This window comes from Lactuca serriola, chromosome 4 (genome assembly GCF_051521515.1).
Source record: "Lactuca serriola cultivar US96UC23 chromosome 4, Lser_US96UC23_V15, whole genome shotgun sequence".
Taxonomy (NCBI): domain Eukaryota; kingdom Viridiplantae; phylum Streptophyta; class Magnoliopsida; order Asterales; family Asteraceae; genus Lactuca; species Lactuca serriola.
Window position 1 is genome coordinate 27,660,206 of NC_136411.1, and position 23,433 is coordinate 27,683,638.

Consider the following 23,433-nt stretch of genomic DNA (forward strand, 5'->3'; position numbering starts at 1 on the left):
TTGTGTTTTGGTGGCTTAGTGAAGAAGAAGGAAAGGAGCTCTTGGAAGCTAAATCTTGAAGTGCCATTTTGGATCTGAGATCTATAGAGAAAGGGGCTACACTTAGAGGTATAAAGTTCAAAACTTTCCTCTTCTTTTGGTTGTTGTTGCATGTGCCATTTCTAGGTTTAACAACCCCAAAGGTGGAGACTTTATGAGTATAAGGTGTTCCATGGTCCGAGATCTGTCCCTTTTCAGTGGTATTAGTGATTTAGAACCATAAAGTTTCCATCTTGGCTGTTAGTTTGAGGTCATGCTTGAGTATTAAGCCTTCTAGAGTTAGAGGATGGAATATTATGGGAGTTGGTGGCTTGTTCAGCCATGCAAAGGCTTAAAGTCATCGAATTTATGGATTAAGAGGCTTAGATGTGGTCAGATCTAGAAATTGGACGTGGGTCTTAACTGTTTAAGACCTCAAGAGCTAAGGGGCTGAAGCTGGGGAGTACGTCGGGCGTAATCCCAATACGCGCCGCGTACTGGGTGGTGTTCCCCGATTCTGAGAGGCAGCCGGGTACGCTCGGCGTACACATCTGGTACGCACAGCGTAACCCGGAAAGTTGACTTTTGGTTGACTTTTAGGGTATGGTCTATTGAGGGGCCTTTTGAGTTATGAGAGGGGTAAAATGGTCTTTTACCCTTCTGGTACGCACAGCGTAACCCTTCTGGTACGCACAGCGTAACCCTTCTGGTACGCACAGCGTAACCCTTCTGGTCTATTGAGGGGCCTTTTGAGTTAGGGTATTGAGGGGCCTTTTGAGTTAGGGTATGGTCTATTGAGGGGCCTTTTGAGTTAGGGTATGGTCTATTGAGGCGTACACATCTGGTACGCACAGCGTAACCCTTCTGAGAGTGTCATAAGAGGACATAGTCTAGCCTTTGAGAGTTATATTAGATAGAGTATTTATTTCATATGATTAGGCGGAGGCTAGGCCAGCGTTTACCGAGACAGAGATTTACCGAGATACCAGAGGTGAGTCTTCTCACTATACTTTACCTAGTGTGGTAACAGAGTCATGTGACAGTGTAATTTAGAGTTGTGTGCTAGTGTATTTGCATGTTATTTATGTGTTGTGTTTTATTGTGATACGTGATATGCATGATTCAGAGTTTATAGAGTAGGACCAGTGGGTCCATAGAGTTAGGACCTTTGGGTCCATAGAGTTAGGGCCAGAGGGCCCACAGAGAGTTGGGGATGGAGGGTCCCACTGAGACACATTGACCAGAGGGTCAACAGAGTTATAGCCTCGAGTGGCTAATATATGTTAGAGTGGTATTTTGGGGAACTCACTAAGCTTTATGCTTACAGTGTTATGTGTTATGTGTTTCAGGTACCAGTGATGACCGTGGGAAGGCGTCGACATGATTCGTACACACACACATGGGATTTTATGTATTTCGATCTTGGGGGATGTTTTGTGAAACAAGGATACGATACAATGACATCTTATTAATAAATGTGTTTTGAAAATGCGAAAAATTGTTTTAATTTTTACGGTGTTACAAGTTGGTATCAGAGCCTTGGTTTAAGGGATTCGGGTGCACCTTCGGGCGTATCTGAACTCAAACTGAGGATTAGAGAAAATTTTGACAATAAAATAGTTTTCAAAAGAATAAAAATTGCTTTCGAGACAAAACAGAGCAGAGTCATGTGTACGAACAGCCAGCGCCCGAACGGTGATTTCCCAAAGTACCATTATAATAAGTGTTATAAGATATGATATGATATGATATGTGATGAGTTATATTATGCATGCCAGAGTAGACTAGGTAATCTTATTAGGACTAGAGTGGCCTGATATGTGATGCCTTAGTCTTGGAGTCTTGCTGCTAGGGATGCTTCAGAGTGTTTAGATAGCAGCGAGGAGGTTATGAGAGATCTGCTAGCGAGTATCATATGATTAGAGAGAGTAGAGTGCTTGGGTTGGGACTCTGGGAGGAGGACTTGGGGTGAATGCTGATGTGGTGTGGACGGTAGTATTGGGCCCGTACTACTGAAGACACCGGGTCAGTGCACAGTCCAAGTAAGAATCCTTAGAGTACCAAACAAGTATGGTGGAGTATTCGAGTGTGAGTATACTCGAGCAAGTCCCTGATATGTTTTTATGTTGTATTTCAGAGAGAGGGGGACCATGGTTGGGACACGCCACACACCAGAGAGCAGCGGTACGAGTGACGAGGAGATCCGTAGGATCATCCACGAGGAGGTGGTTGCGGCAATCAGGGCAAAGATACCAGAGATGTTCGAGTCTATCAAGACCACACTGATAGAGACATCTAATGAGAGATACGCTGCTCTTTCTGAGGCTGCTGTTGCTGCGGCCACTGCAGCTATAGCTGCGACTAGGCCGCAGGGTGGTAATGCGTTGCTGTTCCGAGAGTTCAGCAACACAAAACCACCAGAGTTTGACGGGACCCAGGACCCGATTGCGGCGATGAGGTGGATTTCATACATAGAGGGGTGTTTCTTTACTTGCTCATCTCCAGAGCATTTGAGAGTCCGGTTCGCGCTGAACCATCTTCGCTTGGGAGCGAAGGATTGGTGGAAGTTTGTGACGGCATATTATACGCCTGCTGAGCTTGCTGCAGTGACCTGGAAGAGGTTCACTGCTATGTTCTGAGATGAGTACGTTCCCCAGGTGGAGAGGGAGCGTTTGGCCCAGGAGTTTCTGACCCTCAAGCAGGGTACTAAGTCTGTTACAGTGATTACGAGGATGTTCCATTAGCGGACGATGTTCTGCCCAGAGCACGTGTCCTCCGAGCAGGCACGTATGAGCCGATATCTGAGCATTTTGAGGAGGGATATACGAGAGTTCGTGGCGAACTCGACGTATCGGACATTTGCCGAGCTTCAGGCAAATGCCCGGAATAGGGAGATAGAGCTGGAGACCCAGGCTAGGGAAGAGGCTGAGTCTCAGGGGAGGGATCGGCGACTGGTGCAGTCTCAGCCGATAGCCAAGCGGGCCAAGCCCGCTGATTCGAGACCAGGGAGTCAGAGGGCCCGCACTTGTGGCAAGTGCGGCAAGAGCCACGATGGGGTTTTCAGAGCAGGGTCTTGCTACAAATGTGGCAAGGAGGGGCATATGGCCAAGGATTGCCTCAAGGGGTTTGCAGTATGTTTTCACTGCAACCAGACCAGACACCGGAAGGCAGAGTGTCCACAGCTGCAGGGATCAGCACAGGGAGCATCTCAGGGATCTGCCCCTGCTGCTATCAGAGCTACTGAGAGCCGGCTAGTGAAGGCCGAGGCACCGAAGGCACGAGGGAGAGCCTTTCAGTTGACCGCGGAGGAGGTCCGCGCAGCGCCCGATGTCATGGCTGGTATGTATTCTTTCGTGTATTTATTTTGATGTTGATATATTGTGCTTATATTATGTTATGCGTAGGTACTTTTCTTGTGAGTTCTGTACCTGCCTTGGTGTTATTTGACTCGGGTGCGAGTCGGTCTTTTGTATCTTTGGCTTTTAGTCAGCACATCAGTGTTAGTCGTGAGGCATTGAGTCGACCTCTGAGAGTTTCCATAGTTGACGAGAGGTCGGTGCATGCCACAGAGGTAATTCGTAGGTGTATACTCGAGATTTTCGGTGTTGAATTCCCGATTGATTTAGTTCCTATTGCGATGGGGGATGTCTGTGTCATCGTGGGCATGGACTGGTTGAGCAGATTCGGAGCAGTTATCGACTGCGAGCGACAGCTGGTGACCATACGAGACCCTAATGGGGGAGTTCTTACGGTGTACGGCGAGAGTACACGTTCTGGGTCAGCATTTTGTTCGGCCGCTAGAGCGAGACAGTGTATACAGCAGGGCTGTAGGGGCTTTGTAGCGTATGTGATGGATACAAGGGTTTATTCAGAGAGACCGAGGTCAGTTGATGAGGTGCCGATAGTGCGTGAGTTCCCGGACGTATTTCCGGAGGAGTTTCTGGGAGTGCCTCCCGTGAGGCAGGTTGAGTTCAGTATCGATTTGGTTCCGGGGGCCGCACCTATCGCCAAGGTGCCCTATCGCCTTGCACCTCCACAGATGCAGGAGTTATCCTCGCAACTTCAGGAGTTGCTGGGGAAGGGGTTTATTCGGCTGAGCAGCTCGCCGTGGGGAGCGCCTATCCTTTTTGTCAAGAAAAAGGATGGTTCACACCGGATTTGCATCGATTACCGGGAGTTGAACAAGCTAACGATCAAGAACCGTTACCCGTTGCCGAGGATCGACGATTTGTTCGATCAGTTGCAGGGAGCATCTTGGTTCTCCAAGATCGACTTGAGGTCTGGGTATCATCAGGTGAGGGTGTGAGATGAGGACATCCAGAAGACAGTGTTCAGGACTCGTTATGGGCATTACGAGTTTGTGGTGATGCCTTTCGGACTCACCAATGCACCGGCGGTGTTCATGGATCTCATGAACAGAGTGTGCAGGCCGATGTTGGATCACTCGGTGATCGTATTCATCGATGATATTTTGGTGTATTCGAGATCCAGAGAGCAGCATGAGAAGCATTTGAGGGAGATCCTCGAAGTTCTGAGATCGGAGAGGCTTTATGCCAAATTCTCCAAGTGTGATTTCTGGTTGCGAGAGGTCCAGTTCCTAGGGCGCCTCGTTAACCAGAAAGGGATATTGGTTGATCCGGCCAAGATTGAGGTAGTGATGAGTTGGGAGGTGCTGAGGTCACCCATCGAGATCAGGAGTTTCTTAGGGCTGGCAGCCTATTATCGGAGATTTATCAGGGATTTCTCCAAGATCGTCGTGCCACTCACCAGGTTGACCCGGAAGGGTGTTGCATTTTCATGGGGCCCAGAGCAGCAGGCCTCCTTCAAGACACTTCGCCAGAGACTGTGCGAAGCCCCAGTTTTAGCCCTTCCGGAGGGGGTGGAGAACTTTGTGGTGTATTGCGACGCGTCGATATCAGGGTTGGGAGCGATACTGATGCAGAGGGGGCATGTGATAGCATACGCATCGAGGCAGCTGAAGCCTCATGAGTCGAGGTATCCCATCCACGATCTAGAGTTGGGGGGCAGTGGTGTTCGCCCTCAAGATTTGGCGTCATTATCTGTATGGGGTTCGGTGTACCATATACACGGACCACAAGAGCTTGAAGTACTTGATGGATCAGCCCAACCTGAATATGCAACAGAGGAGATGGTTGGATGTGGTGAAGGATTATGACTGCGAGATCCTGTACCACCCGAGTAAGGCTAATGTTGTAGCCGATGCACTGAGCCGAAGGGCGGAGAGCGCCCCGATGTGAGATGTTTGTTTGAGATTGACAGTGATGACTCCGGTGTTGGACACCATTCGTGGGGCCCAAGCTGAGGCCGTGAGATCAGAAAACTAGAAGAGAGAACGAGTTGTCGGGTTGGTATCGGAGTTCGTTACCGATAGCCGGGGGCTTATGACATTCCAAGGTCATATTTGGGTACCGTTTGTGGGCGGGACGCATACCATTTTGATGGAAGAGGCTCATCGATCGAAGTTCTCGATCCATCCTGGGGCCACTAAGATGTATTTGGACCTAAAGAGAGAGTATTGGTGGCCCTGTATGAAGAGGGATGTCGCGTGGTTTGTTGAGAGGTGCTTAACTTGTCGTAAGGTTAAGGCCGAGCACCAGAGACCGCATGGTAAGTTGCAGCCGTTGGAGGTTCCCGAGTGGAAGTGGGAACGGATTACCATGGATTTTATCACCAAATTGCCGAGGACTACTAGGGGAGTCGATGCAATTTGGGTGATTGTGGACAGGTTGACGAAGAGCGCCCACTTCCTTGCTATCAGTGAGAGCTCTTCCGCTGAGAGGTTGGCAGAGTTGTACGTGAGAGAGGTGGTATCGCAACATGGAGTGCCGATCTCGATCATCTCAGATCGAGATGTGCATTTCACTTCCAAATTCTGGAAGAAATTTCATGAGGAATTGGGTACGAGGCTGCATTTTAGTACCGCATACCACCCACAGACTGACGGGCAGAGCGAGCGGACGATTCAAACGCTCGACGACATGCTTCGGGCATGTGTATTGGACTTCGGAGGGAGTTGGGACACGTACCTACCTTTGGCAGAATTTTCCTATAACAACAGCCATCATTCGAGCATCGGTATGCCGCCTTTTGAGCTGTTGTATGGGAGGAGGTTTCGGACTCCCATCTGTTGGGGAGAGGTAGGGCAACGTGTGATGGGTAGTACGGAGATAGTACTTTAGAAGACGGAGCAGATTCAGCAGGTCAGACAGAGGTTGTTGACCGCTCAGAGTCGCCAGAAGAGTTATGCGGATAAGCGTCGGTCCGAGCTTGAGTTTCAGGTTGGAGATTTTGTGCTCCTGAAAGTATCTCCTTGGAAAGGAGCGATCTGGTTCAGGAAGAGAGGCAAGCTAGGGCCCCGGTATATTGGTCCGTTTAGAGTGATCGCGAGGGTGGGCAGGGTAGCATATCGTTTGGAGCTACCTGAGGAGTTGGGGCAGATTCATGACACTTTCCACGTGTCGCAGTTGCGGAAATGTATAGCCGATGAGTCGGCAGTGGTGCCATTAGAGGATATTCAGGTGGATGCGAGCCTGAATTATGCTGAGAGACCGGTGGCGATCAGGGATCGGAAGATCAAGGTTTTGAGGAACAAGGAAATGCCTCTAGTTTTGGTTCAGTGGCAACATCGGAAGGGGTCCAAGATGACTTGGGAGTCAGAGTCGGAGATGCGAGGGCAGCACCCAGAGTTGTTCGAGGAATGAGACTTCGGGGGCGAAGTCTGGTTCTAGTGGGGAGAATTGTAACACCCCGAGATTCAGGTGTATTTCTTTCACCCTTATTCTTTGTCAATTGGTCATGATTAGTCCTTGAGTGGAGGGAAACTAGCAAGTGAGTATGTTGGGCGTACCAGAGGGGTACGTTGCGCGTACTCATGCGCTTAGTTTGGACGCGGAGTCGCCAAGGTACGCTGGGCATACCCAGAGTTACATCGGGTATACCCGGCCCAGGAGCAAAAATCCTAATCCGTCTTGTGCACTATTTAAAAGGTGCTAAGGCTCATTTCTCAGCCTCCATATCAGTGAGTGAAACCCTAAGAGAGAGCCTCCCATCGTCCTTAGTGTGTGTGTGAGTGTTGTTGGAGCTAATTGTGTTTTGGTGGCTTAGTGAAGAAGAAGGAAAGGAGCTCTTGGAAGCTAAAGCTTGAAGTGCCATTTTGGATCTGAGATCTATAGAGAAAGGGGCTACACTTAGAGGTATAAAGTTCAAAACTTTCCTCTTCTTTTGGTTGTTGTTGCATGTGCCATTTCTAGGGTTAACAACCCCAAAGGTGGAGACTTTATGAGTATAAGGTGTTCCATGGTCCGAGATCTGTCCCTTTTCAGTGGTATTAGTGATTTAGAACCATAAAGTTTCCATCTTGGCTGTTAGTTTGAGGTCATGCTTGAGTATTAAGCCTTCTAGAGTTAGATGATGGAATATTATGGGAGTTGGTGGCTTGTTCAGCCATGCAAAGCCTTAAAGTCATCAACTTTATGGATTAAGAGGCTTAGATGTGGTCAGATCTAGAAATTGGACGTGGGTCTTAACTATTTAAGACCTCAAGAGCTAAGGGGCTGAAGCTGGGGAGTACGTCGGGCGTAATCCCAGTACGCGCCGCGTATTGGGTGGCGTTCCCCGATTCTGAGAGGCAGCCGGGTACGCTCAGCGTACACATCTGGTACGCGCAGCGTAACCCGGAAAGTTGACTTTTGGTTGACTTTTAGGGTATGGTCTATTGAAGGGCCTTTTGAGTTATGAGAGGGGTAAAATGGTCTTTTACCCTTCTAAGAGTGTCATAAGAGAACATAGTCTAGCCTTTGAGAGTTATATTAGATAGAATATTTATTTCATATGATTAGGCGGAGGCTAGGCCAGCGTTTACCGAGACAGAGATTTACCGAAATACCAGAGGTGAGTCTTCTCACTATACTTTACCTAGTGTTGTTGGTTTAACATGTACTACAACTTTGGTTTAGATCACTATGGCTAAAAAGTCCTCTATCTTAAATTCACTATTTACGTCTCCCGGTGTCGTGCCGGTTTTGCCGTAAAACTTCGACGGGCCATAACTTCTTCGTTATAACTCGGATTTCGGCGTTCTTTATATGTATGGAAACCTTGTGACATATTCTACAACTTGGTTAAGATTATTTATTCTATATAATCTTTTGTCGAAAAGTCTTTTTCGACCCCTATTGTCTCTAAATTGACTAGCCCGAATCTGCTGGCGTTACATGGTCTTCCATTCAAGTATCACAAAAACAACTAGCATCCTACATAACATATCCTAGTGGGTCGGCATTGGTTCCTTCAACCCACGGGTACAGTGAGGAGACTTACTTGAATTGAAGAACTCTGAAAAACTACGATACAATCCCTTTCACACTACTTGCTCCCGCAAATCCGCTAATTATCACAAGTAGGTAAAACCTTAATCAACAATCCAAAATCCTCAAGTTTGACCCAAAGTCAAACTTGGTCAAAAGTCAACGGTCAAGGAAGTCAACAAAAGTTAAAGTCCAAGGTTGTTGAGTACGCCCAACGCACACGACTTGTCCTCTCTCCTCCATTAAGCACTTTATCCATTAAGGCCTTTTGTCTAGAGTTCGGATCTAGACTCAAAACATCAAATTTAGTCATAAAGTTTCCACCTTTATGACTTTCCATGGCTAGAAAAGGTCCAAAAGCTAAAACCCTAACTTATTAATCTATTAAGACATCATAACTCTTGCATGGAAAGGATAGAAGGACCGAGATCATATTTTTATGGTTCCTAAAAGCTCCATAATGGATAAAGTTTCCAACTTTATCCATTAGGATGATCCAAACAACCAAGATCTAGTATTTATGTCTCAAAGGGACCAAAAGTGCATCTCTCTCAACTTAATCCATTAAGTTTAAGTCTCCAACCTTCATATCTAAATCAATATGATGTTTAGATGGATAAAGTTTCCAACTTTATCCATAGCAAGGTCACAAACTTTTAAGATCTAAATTTTATGCACTAAAGTGATCAAAAGCTCATAACACCTAAAAATACCAAGATCTAACAAATACATCATCAAAATTCAAGCTTTATGCCTCCAAAAGGAATATCAAGGTAAACAAGGTCTGGATCTACAAGCTCCAATACAACCAACACTTCTCCGATGAGCTCCTTCTTTGCCAAGGTGTACCATGAACACTCCAAAGCACTTAAAAAACACCTTATTTTGCTCATAAGGCTCAAACTAAGGTTAGGGTTTCAAGGGAGGGCATTGGAGAGGTGGAGGCTAAGAATGGAAAGGATTTGTGGAAGTTAAGGAGCTTAAATAGGGCTCAAAACCCTGAAATTAAGGTTTGGGTTCTGATCACGTATGCCCAGTGTACTCCTGGTAGTTGAATCTTCATGATCATCCTTGCCTAGTACGCCCAGTGTATACCCTGTACACCCAGTGTACTAGGCTAAACCCAAAAGCCTCCTAACTTCTAACAGTCATAACTTCTTCGTTCAAACTCTGTTTTCGACGATCTTTATATCCACGAAAAGGTATTGAAGAGCCCCACAATATTATCTAGATATCTTGGACTAAAAACTTCTCGAACAAAAATCCATATTTCATGCAAGACCCTGACATATGACTTTCCCTTTTCTACCATTCGGCCCAAAACGCAATTCAAAGGTTAAGGTCGCGTAACCATCATTGCCTCCTTCCAAAAGGGTTTAAAGATTACCTCCTCAAGGCCCAAAGCCTTTACACAATCGACTTCCGGCCTAGGGCTCTTCACGATTTGGATAAAACCGAATTGTGTAATTGGACAATCTGGATTGGACTATTTGGTTCGGATATTTTGATTTTTGGATTGGTTTTCAACAAAACCGAATTATTATTTTGGATTTCGGATTGGTTTTGGTTTATAAAATAAGAACCGAATAATAATAAAAAAAACCGAATAAAGATTTATTATTTATTTATTTATAATATACATCTATAGTTATTTATTAATTTTGTAATTTATATTTTCAAATATGTTCAAAACGTTTCATCCGATAAAAAAACATTAATATGCATTTTCTCTCAAAAATTTATATCTATAAAATATTTAACCATAATATATCTTCTTAGTAATTGTTTATAAATTTCAAATCACAAATAAATAATTTGTTTTCGTTTCTTGCTTAAAGTTGGGTAATATTATAATTATATGACGTTTAAAAATGTTTCGGTTTTTGAAAACCGAATTGTAAAAACCGAGCCAACCGAATTGTAATTGGATTGGATCGGATCGGATTTGAATTTAGTTTGGACTATTTGGATCCATATTTTGAAAACCAAAATCAATTTGGATTCACTTGATTGGATAGGATCAAACTGATCCATCCAAACGAAGTTTAACGAACACTCCTATTCCAGCCCACGATCTTGAATGAAAAATGACAGAACCAGGATGTTACAGGGTCACTGCCCCGAATTAAGAAACGACTCAAAAGAGAGTGTTACAAATCATTGACCAAAAAGGATATGATCTCCACCAACAATCCTATGTACACCAATATCATATGTAGGTTCATCAACAATAGCATTCTTACATTTATGTTGGGTAACATACTTGAAGCATCAGTATTTGAAACCATCATAGTTGCAACTTCATTGCTTCCGCTTGTCGGTCCCCTTCCACTTGATCGATTTCCATCAGGCCCATTGTCATTTGGACGATATGCACAAATATTGACCACATATAACATAATTATATGTGGATACACATAACATACGATATATAAATAGTCCTTTAACTCCCCATTTTCATTTATATAGATAATAGTGGTGATCGTGTGATATTTATAATATAAGTTGATTCGATTATTCACTGCACATATTTTTCTAGCCACTAAATCAATCAACCCAATATGGTTATACCCAAATGCAAATTCAAAGTGAGATTATATAACATTTATTGGTAGGTACTCCAAAACGTCATTAACATTCTCTCACGCCCCTCTATTACAAAAAGATATTATAATACTATCCTTTATACATAAATGGTTCACAGAAATAGGAAGATAAAGATGATACAATAGAATGAGAGAAGGAACTTGGAATACTTATGTATTTATTAGGAAGATATTTGATAAAAAAAAACAATCACATCACAACAATAATGTATCCCTTGAACCATTAGTGGAGGAGATTCATATTTTTTATTAACAAACAACAGTTTTCCTAAAAAAAAAAAATACCAAATGTTCTTTTTTTCTTACAATTGCCAAACAAAAATACTCAATCTTAGAAATGACAATTTTACATAAAAACATTAAATCGTTTAGAAGAATATATGAAAGAGTTTGTACCGTCATCCTGAAACATGTGGTCTGATAGTAGCAACGGATGGTTGGACACATAAGAGTCAACTGCATGAATATATATATATATATATATATATATATATATATATATATATATATATATATATATATATATATATATATATATATATATATGGGCAAGTGGTGTTTGTATATGCAACACAACATCTGTTTTTAAAACAATGAATATTTTTCCAACATGCACCTTCTGATAGCCCTCTCATTGTCAAGCTTGAAATAGGGAAATCCATGATATACATGTTTAGTAGATGACTTGGCAGTAAGCATAGAAAGATGATTGGCCCGTCGATATAGTTAAATCACTTGAAGAAAAAAAAATAATAAACGAATATTGAAAGTAAAAGATTCATGTTCTCTTCATAAAAGGGTTGCTATTTTGGTTATTTTATGGAGGAAAAAAAAAAAACCTTGGCTATGGTTATTTTCTCTTCAAAAAAAAATATTTGAAGGGCGTAATTTGATAAATTATGGGTCGGGTCGGTCCTTTTATACGATATTTATTATTTATAACGGTTGCATGGGAAGATCCTCGTTCGTGATTACCAAATACAACCTGCAATTGATTTCGAGGGTTTAGGGTCTAGAGTCTAGACGAATCGATTTGGGGCTCCCTCTTTCGCATCCATTCTCCATACCTTGTTCAGGCGATCTCCATACCTTGTTCAGGCGAGCCAACCTCCGGCGGCGACAGACCATTCTACTTCAGCGACGCAGAGCCCTTCTCAGGCAATAGTTCTTTGATTTGGGTTTCTTGAAGGTTTTAGTATTTGTTTATTTCCCCTAGAAATATCATATCGATAGTTTATCATTGATTTTGATGATGAATTTGTTAACTAGTGTTCTGAAGTTACAACATATTGGCGCAAGTGTTTGAGGATAGTAAACATAATATATTCCCTTAGGTTTTATGATTTCAAGTGCTCAATGGATATTCTAAAAGAATTCAAACTGATCAAATCAATCATATCTAAGATCGTCATATCTCTGTGTGATATTCTAGAGTTGTTTAGTTGATTATTATCGTGATTTAACACAACCTCTGTTTCAAGAATTGTTTAGAAACCAAATCTTGCATGCGTATTAAACTATTAATCGACTACTAAGAGCGAATTTGGAGCTCAAGGATCTCTGATCATATTAGGGCTCTGAAGCAGGTTGTTAACGTTTTGGGGATGTAGCATTGACTGATCTATTGTTCGACAGTTTTCATAAAACAGAAATCCCTTTCTGTTATCTCTATTTTCTCATCTTAAATATCAAATGTGACAATTAATGAAACCCTTTTTGGTGTATGTTTCTTATTTATAGGTGGTGTTTTAGATGAGTGTGATGTATGATGATTCACAGGTGAACTCATCCAGCAGTAATGATTTTGCTGCAGTTCTGGATACAGAGTTGGATTCCACATCTGACACTTCTCCTGAACAAAAAGAAGATGCCAATGAGACATATGATCATATGGATATAAATAGGTGCCTATTGAAATTGTTTCACTCAAAAAGAATTAGATATTCCAACCACTAAGTTTCCATCTTTAATGCATCTATTTTTTTTGCATGTGAGAGAAGGTATAATCAAGTGTCTTGAATGTTTCAGTTGTGATCCTTTTTTCCACTTTTAATAGATTTTATTCTATAGGACAAAAAGGCAAAAGATCGATGATGTGTTAGAAAATGTAGAAACAATGAAGAAGGACATATGCACACATCCTGGTACTATTGTAGGAATGTGCTTCAAGTGTGGAGAAAAAATGGATAAAAAAATCGGTGTTGCATTTAGGTACATACACAAGGTTATTCTCTTCTTTCATAAAACCAAATAAGTTTTCAATTGCATATTTCTGAAAAAACTTATATAATCATATCTCAATTTGAAGGGTCTAAGGCTTACTAAGGATGAGATCACTCGTTTGCGTGAAAGAGATTTAAACAATCAATTTAGCCAAAAAAAGCTATGCTTGGTTCTTGATTTAGATCACACCTTACTTCACTCCACTCAAATTACCGATTTAACCCAAGAAGAAGGATATTTAATGAACCAAAGTGAGCATACACAAGGTATTATTACTATTCCCTTTTGTTAAATTTATGTTTCTTGAGTTATAAGTGAAAGTATTAAAGTGAAATTACCTTTGAAATGTTTTTTGACAGATGCATTAAGAGAGAGTCTCTTCAAACTAGACTCCATTCAAATGTTAACAAAGTTAAGACCTTTTGTTCACACTTTCTTGAAAGAAGCAAGTGAACTCTTTGAAATGTACATTTACACTAGGGGAGGAAGAGCTTATGCTCTAGAAATGGTTAATCTGCTTGACCCTAAAAAGGTTTACTTTGATTCAAGAGTGATTGCTCTAACTGATTGCCCTAAAAAGCATCACAAAACCCTTGATGTGGTTCTTGTTCAAGAAACTGCTGTTCTAATTCTTGATGATACAGAAAGAGTAAGCACTTTTACACTACATTTAGTTTGTACCCAAAATCTTGGTTTTAGATTAAAAAAGTTTCAATTTTGGAGTAAACATGTTAAAGATCAGAAAGCATAGGGACCATTTTTGTAACTTAATTAAAAAGTTGGTTACTTTGAATATTTAGGTGTGGGGGAAGAAGGACAAGGAGAATCTTATTTTGATGGAAAGATATCATTTTTTCGCTTCAAGTCGTAAAGAATTAAGATGCAGAGGTTATAAATCATTATCTGAATTGAAATTGGATGAAAGTGAAGTTGATGGAGCTCTTGCAAGAATTTTACAAGTGCTCAAGCGAATCCATCATATGTTCTTTGATTTGGTATATATTCTTCTATGAATCTATCAATATATATAAATTTATGTTCAAAAATTGCGTTTAATTATTTTCCATTTTAGGAACTTGGAGATGATTTCACAGGCCGAGACGTAAGACAGGTGAGAATTTAATTTTTAGACAAAGTTACATAAATGGTCCCTATACTTAGCATAACGTACAAGATTTGTTCCTTGTGATGAATTTCCAAATATGGTTGAAATAAGAACCCACAATAAAATTGAAAACATTTTTTTTTAGACTAGATGTGATAAAAATGAAAAAGCATAGGGACCATTTTTGTAATATATAGTGTTGCAGGTGTTGGGGACAGTTCGTGGTGAAATCTTGAAGGGGTGTAAGATTTTTTTCTGTCGTGTGTTGGCAACAGAATTTCATCGGTTATGGAAAATGGCAGAGAGATTAGGGGCTAAATGTGTGACAGATGTCGACATGTCAGTGACACACGTCATTTCCGTAGATGGTGGACATGACAGGTGTCGTTGGGCGGCTCAAGAAAACAAGTTTTTGGTTCAACCAAGGTGGTTGGAAGCCGCAAATTACTTGTGGAAGAGGCAACCCGAGGAGATATTTGCTGTGATTGTAAAGGAAATCAAAGAGAACACGTGATGTTTTTGTTTTTCTTTTGTTTTTTTTACAAGGATATTTGTATTATGTAGTGATCATTGATGTATAATGGAGTCGTTTTGATCAGAAATCGGTGTAAAGAAGTATTAGAGTTAACACTATTAGATTTGATTATTCTTCTGTTGATGTCGATGTTATTCGCATGAGTAATGCTTCATTGTTTTGTATTTGGTTAAATACTAAATGGTTAATGCATGAAGCTTTTTAACATATGAAAAACGGGTAGTTCTATAGTTTGTAATATCTCATAGCCACAAGAACAAACCATTTCAGGGTCTATTATATTTTTAGTACTCTGTTTTATTGTATATAATGTTTTAGTGTAAACACTATGACATGTTTTTATATAGTTATTGGTTAAATGTCTTCTTCATTTTTTTAAAATCATTGAATGTCTAAAAAATAGATATCCAAATCAGTATCCGAAATTTCGGATATCAACATCCACTATCTGAAATTTGAATATCCGGTTTTGAACACCACTCTTAGATGGTGGTACCATTTTCTATTTTTATATATGATTTTTATTAAGATACAGGAGAAATGACAATTTTATCTCACGTGAGGGGATGTTTTTATGGTAATAAATGAAATTTAACAAAAATTGACGGAAGGACAACTGCAACAAAATATATTCATAGGACTGAGATGATGGGAAAGCAAATTGGACTTGGAATGAAGTTTTTTTTTTTTTTTTAAATATAGGGACCAATTTTATAATTTAGAAAGCTTACTTACAAAAACTGCATAAATTCACGAAATTTTATCACATAAAAACCATTATAAAAAGGGTATATTTTTAAACAGAAGCTTTTGGTTTTTGGCGAAAGGTGAAAAAATAGAGCTTCATAGATATTATTTTTTACTTTAAGTGGAAAAATATGTCCATTGTTTTAAAGGGGCCATTGCGAATATTATGATAAAGTAGAAGGTCCAACCGTTGGGAATTTGAGTTGAGTAATAAATACGCAAACTTGCATATTCCGTGAAGGCGCGAAACAAAACCACCTTCATCCGTCCAATTGTCCAAAAATCAAACACACAAAATCGCCGGTTTTTAGGGCATGCCGCAACTGTAGAGATTCAGACACAAATTCAATGGCTCTCCTTTCATACTTCGCCTCTAACAGGGACAGGGGTCGAGAGAAGTATGCGCTTCCTTCCTTAATTTCACTTTCTATTTCTTTCTTTTTTTTTCAAAATTTCCAGATTTTTGTTTCTCGTTTTTTTTAGATTTTAGATGATCTCAACGGGGACTGTATTTTTTATTCATTGTTTATGTTAATCCGTGAAGTGTTAGGATCCGGAAGATGAATAATGACGATGATGACAACAAAGATGCTACTAGAACAGAAACCCCTCTTGCTTCCATCGCACAGGCGTTTGAGGAAATTGCGGATTTGATTAAAAAGGGGAACAAAAGTGAGGGTTCCGTTGATTTGCGTTTGAAGCCGTTTTGTGAAGCGTGTACTTTGGTGTCTGTGCTTTTTGGTTGTCTCGGCATTGCTTTCAGATTCGCAGAGATGGAATACACCTCAAAGGTTTGTTTTTTCTTTTGAAATCTGAATGATGATCAAGCTTTAACCATATCCCCAATTCTGTGATATATTTCCACATAGATCATTGGTATAGTATACCTATATAGCGTTTCTTTAAACTATTTTTGATATCCTGATAACAGGGTGTTTCTATATGTGATTCGTGAAAGGAAAAAAAAAACAAAAAAAACAAAACTGTGTTTTCTTTAAATCAAAACTCTCTAGAACACTAAAATGTGATTATGATTTATGCCAATAGAAGCAGCAGGCTGTAGATTTCAGACTTATATCAAGGAATGAGTTATAGATGATGAATGTTACTTTTTTATTTTAACAGCAATATGTGACCTTAATCTCATGTTGTTTGGAAAGTTCAAAATACAAGAGCTAATTACATCATGAAACTGGAGCTCTTTTCTTCTTATTGTGGTACATAAATAAATTTATTAGATAACTGCAGGAGTGCAAAACAACTTCACTTGTACCCAATTGCAAAGGACCTGGTTTCAGTGTGATACCAAAACCCTTTTCCATCCATGTCATTTAACTAACTTTCTTTGAACACTTATAACATCTGAATAACATATAGTGAACATTTGAGACCCCTTACTCCTTTTTCCTGAAAAACAGTTAAACTTAACATCTGAATAACCTCTGAAGTATTCAAATGCTTTGCATGAAAATATGTAGTTTGGTAAAGCTGATGAATAAATGTGTTGAACAGAGAAAATTACCATTTTACATTTTTGTTTAGAAATAATAATAAAAAACATGCTAGCGTGGGGTACTATATGAAAACGAATTATGTTTAGAGCTGGAAGACACACATATATGAGCAAAACGACGCAGTTTTCTTCAAGTTGCGTTCATGGCGAAGAAGAATTGAAAGTTCAACAAGATGCTAACAGTGGTGATAATCTTGATAGAATAAAAGGATGGAAGCGAGATGCATATCTGTAGGCAAAGCTTAAGTACTGTTTGTTTTTTTTAAACGAATGTTTGTTTTTTTTAAGCGAAAGTTCATGAACAAAACATATTTTCATGTTGAAGTGAAGCAAAGTTGTAGCATAAGCAGTAGCTATGAAGCAATGTTGTTATAATCTTTATCATTTCAAACCCATTTAACACAAATGAATCAGTCGAGAGTATCAAATCAAAGAGAAATCAATTCACAAAGCAAAAAAAAAAAGTAAAAAGTGAGTTGATGGTTTTGATCTGATTTGATTTCAGGTGCGTGATCTTCTTGAAGCATCAAAGCAGTTCGCTACATTAAGCAGTGTGGTTGAGTTTGACTTGAGAAACAAGACAGTCAAATCACCTGGAAGCCATACCCGTAACCTTCGCAGAGTTCGCCAGGGTCTTGATCTCATTAAAGAATTGTTTCAGAATTTCATATCAGACGAGTATGCTAATTGCTATGCACTTATATTATATCCCACACAATTAATAATAAATAAATTATATATAATTATAATATAAGCATATTCGTAGGAACCATTCACTTAAAAAAGCAGCGACACAAGCATATCAACAAGTATGTGCACCATATCACACGTGGGCAGTTAGGGCTGCTGTTTCTGCTGGGATGTGTACTCTTCCAACAAGGGAACAACTCTTGCTTAAAATAAATGAAACTGGTAATTAACTACACTAGTTTTTACTAATTTAAAAACAAAAAAACAAACATTGATAATAAATAAATATTATATGATCTCGATTTTGTTGTTGTTGCTTGTTAGATAAATCAGCGGAGAAAGAAATGAGGAGGTACATAAAGGCGGCACATGAAGTTATAAAAAACATTGATAATCATTATATTTCTAGGAACATAGAGTTAGATTGGTGATGGATGATTTAATTTTGTATTTAGATTATTATCACATTATTATATAGTATGTATGTACACAATCTCAAAATTAATTTGCTTCCATGCATGCATGTAAACATTTAATTAATAATCTCCAACTTAATTCATACGTTTCTTCTGCCAAAAACTCTACAATTTCTTCTTCCTCCCTATATATACTTATCTCAATATATATATAGTGACTGAATTCTTTATTATTTTTTTTTTAACATTTTACTAATTTAGAGAAACACTTGCTCTGTATGTTATCTTCAATATTTGGTTGGGTTAATTGTAGGAAACTAACATGTTTTAGCCTAATGGTTCATTTGATAAGGCATGTGGAACATGTGCCTCACTTACCATTGACACATGTTCGAATCTTAGAAGCTACATTCAATAGTCCAAAAAAAAGAGGTTGTTTCTTGTTATTATACTATTGTTTTATGTCAAATTATAGCATTATCATCTTAATAGCACCATCGTAATCTTATAATTAAATACTTTTTTTAATCATTTGTTTTAGTGAAAGAACCAAAAGTAATAATTAATAACTTCACAAAAACAAGCGTATATATAAAATACAATTAAAGATAAAACAACATATAATAAAATTAGAAAAAGAGACAAATTTAAACAAATCTTATAAGCTTATACCAACATTCAAAAAAGTTAGCCAAAAGACCATAATCTAATTGTCGCAGCCCTCACCGCCAAACAGGCTAAAAGGCTGGGACACGGGCTAAAATCATTGACAAATGGACCCTACTGGGCCCTACTTACCCCTTTCCACCCAAAAAAAAAAAATACTCCCATTTTCCTTTCTATTTTGCATTGGAACCAAAAAAATTGGGGATGTAAACTCACGGCTTATCTGGGATCGGATCGTTAAAAGTTTAAAATGAACCAAGTCTAATTTTGAGCTTAGAATAAAACTCATTTAATAAACAAGTCTAATCTCTAGCCTACAATGTGGGCTTGTTTAAGCTTGCGAGCTTAAACGGGCTTCTGTTTAATATTATTATTATCTATTATTTTTATTAATAAACTATGAAAAAGATAATAAGTCAATACCAATCTTTAATAAGCTTTACGGAAAATGAGCCTTAACGAACCAAATCCGAGCTTCCTATATGTTTCACGATCTCGAGCCTCCAGAATCTTAATGATCTCGAGCTTCAATAACTTTAAACAAGTCTCGCTCGATTAGTTTTCCAATTTTCATCCCTACAAAAGAAACTCTGAAAGAAATCTTCTCATTTTTCATCTATTTTTGCATGGATTTAAGATTTGCATAACATTTTCCAAAAACAAGGTAAAACTCTATTTTTTTTTAATATATCGCGTTTTATTTTTAATTTCCTGAGAAAAATACCAAGATAATCATGAGAAAATATATTTCTCGGCAAAAATATGATATTTTCTTAGATGTTCGCATGTGTTTCTTTTGATTACTTGTTTTATTTTGTTTTTGATTTCATTATTTTGTCGCAACATATTAAGCACAATGTATGAACTAGGAATTAAAGCCTTCAAATATGAATTTTGAACATAGATCTATGTTTGGGTTAAGTTTCTCATCTAATTATTTGATAATGGACTCATATAATTTTAAGTTTGTTTTTTTCTTTTCCAAATAAAGTTAAAATATGAAAATTAAAGTTTTTATATAGGAAAATTGTGGGTCTCTTCATATTTGCGAAAATACCAAAAGCCCCATAAAAATGATAAAAACCGACGTTTTTTTTAATGTTTTCCTAACGGTTTTGATATTTTCAAACGTTTGCTACAAAAATAATGGTAATTTGAGTCTTAACTCTTTACAAGCTTATAAAATTTACCTCAATTGTCTTTTTATCTAAAAAAAAAAAAAAAAAAAAAAGATAACATACTACAATGTGTTTATCGCAACCTACAAAATATGATATTTATCTTTGAAAACTCCAAGAACAACGACGTGTGAGCACAACAAGACATGGTGTAGGGTAAGAACATTGAAGGCGGCCACATATAATAATAGCCTTATTTGACCGACGGAATACGGCTGTGGCCCCGCCCCCGCCAGCCAGCTGTTGTTGTTTGTCGTGTTCCCATCGTTTCTTTTGACTTGAAGCACTTTCACCCTTTCTCTTTTGTTCTTAACAAAATATCTTTCCTTTTATATACAAATAAAAATTCTTAACTACTATTAACTAATAAGTTTATCACAAAAAATTCGTTATATTGTTTGATGTGACGGAATTTTTGCAAGTTTTTCTTATTGTTACCTCAGTATTCATGATCGAAACTTACCAAAACAACCCGAATTATGTTTCATTACTCCGTAACTTATGATAAAGAATGTTACGTTTTTAGTGTGTGAGGTAGCTAAAATGATCATTAATAAAATGAAATCGAACAACATTATCAAACAATTTATATATTATAATGTTTTGCATTAATTGCCAATCAACAAATGGTTACCGAAACTTCAATGAACGGGTTGATGAAAAGTTTGTTTAAGGTATTTTTTTTAATAGAGGTTAAGTCAATTCACTTAATACCATGTGTACAGAGTCCTGCATATGGTTAAGTCCTTACCCATGATCAGACGATAGTGTAATGGGAAGCTTCAGATTTAGAGTAAACTTTAGAATATTTTTTGATAGGGACAATTTTATTTGAGCTTCAGATTTAGAGTAGATTTTAGAATATTTTTTGATGGGGACAATTTTATTTGAGCAGATAGATAATTTTTGGGACCAAATTATTTATTGATATACATTTAAACTATTCATTTTTATTTTTGAAAAAAAAAACTATATATTATCTACAATCTTTAGTCTACTTAAACAGAAGAGCATGGAGAGAAAAAAGAAATAATCTCCCACATGCAAGTGGGTAAACTGGTTTGTAAATGTTTTTAGTTTACAAATGGAACTATACAAAGGAATTTATGTAGATTCAATGATTCTTACTTCTCACATCGACCGATCCTGAAATCTTGTATGTTTGGTGAGGATCATAAGAGGTCATAAAGTATACACTTCAAAGTTTAAATAATTTATTTCTATCTTTAATAAATTTTAGTGTTTTATGCCAAAAAATCTCATTATTTTTGGAAAAAAATTTATAAAGTTTTAACTCTTTTTTTTTAACATAAAAGTCCCAATTATTTTACATTTTAACAAAAAAATAACGAAAAAATCATTTTTTATATTTCAATATAAAATGATAGATTATGTGATTTTCTCAAAATAATGAGACTTTTATGTTAAAAAAAATATGACTTTATCAAAAATTTTCCCAAAATAATTAAACTTTTTTACATAAAACCCTAAATTTTAAGGGGACAATTTGCAAACTTATTAGTAAAATTTATGAATTTTCTAACATTATTATTAATTTTGTGTGGGACCCACTAGAAGTGAGCAAAATAACCGAAAAACCGAACCAAAATCAAATTAACCATGATAACCGAACCATAATAACCAAACCATTTTAAAAACCGTTGGTTCTGTTTCTAATTTCTATTAACCAATAACTAAAGATTCGATTATGGTTTTACAGGTTAACCGAACCATTATTAACCGAACCACTGACTCTATATTTTAATATATAAAAATTATGGATTATATATAAAATAATATAGTCAAACTTATTTAAGACCCATTAAACTTTCCAAATATAATTCATTAATCGTCATTTATCAGGAGACGAACGAGCAATCAAACCATCAAAGACTGATCATGTAGACACACACAGTCTTCCAATCATACATTGAGTTAGATTATTGATTAATATTGTAATTCCTAATCGGCTAATTCTACAATGTGTAAACATTATTCACAATTAGTTTAATCTTCACACTCATAAACCTAATTGGAGGCTTCTCTGTTAATCCTCAAAGACTATTTTGACTTTATAGACCTATTTGAAGGATTTTTTAACTTTATAATCAAGAATTCTAGGTAAGTTAAGTTTTTGGTTATTCTTGACTTTGTGATATATTAAGAATGTATTTTTTTTAATTTTTTTGGCTTTTTTTATTTACTGTTTTTGACTTAATCACATTGAATGTATACGAGTGATTGACTTTTTTTTTATCCAGATAACACATAATACGAATGTTTGGCTATTTTATTTTATAGTTTTTGATTTAATCACATTGAATGTGTATGAATGTTTGGCTTTATTTTAATGTTAATATCAATTATCAATATATGAAATTATCAATGTCAATTTTTTTTGATGTTTTATATTTTTATTGAATGTTTTATATTTTGAATGTGACTATGTGTTATCTCACTCTGAGTATCAAATATACACATTTTTTTCTATTACTATAAGTTAGGTTATAAACATTGGTGTCAAGGACTTTTTTGTATTCTCTTTTCATTTTTTATGTCAATATACTTTCGCCGTTTATATTAATTTGAGCATTATGGTTAACCAATATTAACCATTAACCAAAACCGTTAACCGACAAAAACCATTAACCATAACCAATATTAACCATACCCAATGGCTACCAAAATGCATTGACCAATCATAATGGTTATGGTTCGGTTTTGACCAATAACTGAACCAAACCGCCCCGTACACACCCCTAGGGCCCACTCCATGAACGATGACAAGCGTGTGAGATTCAATAGGCCCACTCCATATTCATTAACATAGAAAATAAACTACTTTCACAAGCATTAACCATTAGACAAGGAACATCCATTGTAGTTTAGAACCCTTATCATTTACGGCCATAATATAGGACCAAACATCGGAAATGTCAGGATCAACTGTTTCTACTCTCATTGTAGTTTAGAGCCCTTATCATCTACAGTCAGAATATAGGACCAAACATCGGAAATATCAGGATCAACTCTTTCTACTCTGTTAGAATGAACACCCTTGCCATATGAAACTTCATGAACGATGACAATATAACATCATCCTTATCCTTCTACGAAACATGATTATAAGTAAATACAACATCATCTTCCAGTACATGCACGAGAACATTGATCTTCAAATCCTAGCTATCAGGTTGAATGATTTCCTCGACGTAATCATCAAGGGATAAATATAACCATAATTTCTTAGTTATAATAGAATGTAAAGTAGTGTCGTGAAAGTTATAACTCATCAGTTCACTCTCACCAGTAAGAGTAATCACGCAACCAAATATTGTAACATCCGAAAAATCATAGATGTTTAAATTTTTCAAAAAAAAAAAACCCATTAACCACAAAGTGTTTACAA

At 37.7% G+C, this 23,433-nt stretch overlaps 2 protein-coding genes across 3 annotated transcripts; both read left to right on the forward strand.

Annotated features, from left to right (window-relative positions):
* Positions 1–11,767: 11,767 nt before the first annotated feature.
* Positions 11,768–14,896, forward strand: LOC145100010 (RNA polymerase II C-terminal domain phosphatase-like 4). Of its 2 annotated transcripts, none has more exons than XM_079037453.1 (6): positions 11,768–13,162; positions 13,260–13,440; positions 13,534–13,823; positions 13,975–14,169; positions 14,247–14,285; positions 14,485–14,896. In XM_079037453.1, the coding sequence occupies exons 2-6, from the start codon at positions 13,416–13,418 to the stop codon at positions 14,791–14,793; spliced, it is 858 nt and encodes a 285-aa protein (XP_078893579.1). In that variant the 5' UTR covers positions 11,768–13,162; positions 13,260–13,415; the 3' UTR covers positions 14,794–14,896. The 2 variants fall into 2 exon arrangements, with proteins under 2 accessions (XP_078893579.1, XP_078893580.1); XM_079037454.1 differs by having other exon boundaries at positions 14,555–14,716.
* A 902-nt stretch (positions 14,897–15,798) lies between these two features.
* LOC145101238 (ACD11 homolog protein-like) lies at positions 15,799–18,343 on the forward strand. Its single transcript, XM_079038417.1, has 5 exons — positions 15,799–15,959; positions 16,106–16,352; positions 17,580–17,752; positions 17,841–17,986; positions 18,089–18,343. The coding sequence occupies exons 1-5, from the start codon at positions 15,910–15,912 to the stop codon at positions 18,193–18,195; spliced, it is 723 nt and encodes a 240-aa protein (XP_078894543.1). The 5' UTR covers positions 15,799–15,909; the 3' UTR covers positions 18,196–18,343.
* The last annotated feature ends 5,090 nt before the right edge of the window (positions 18,344–23,433 follow it).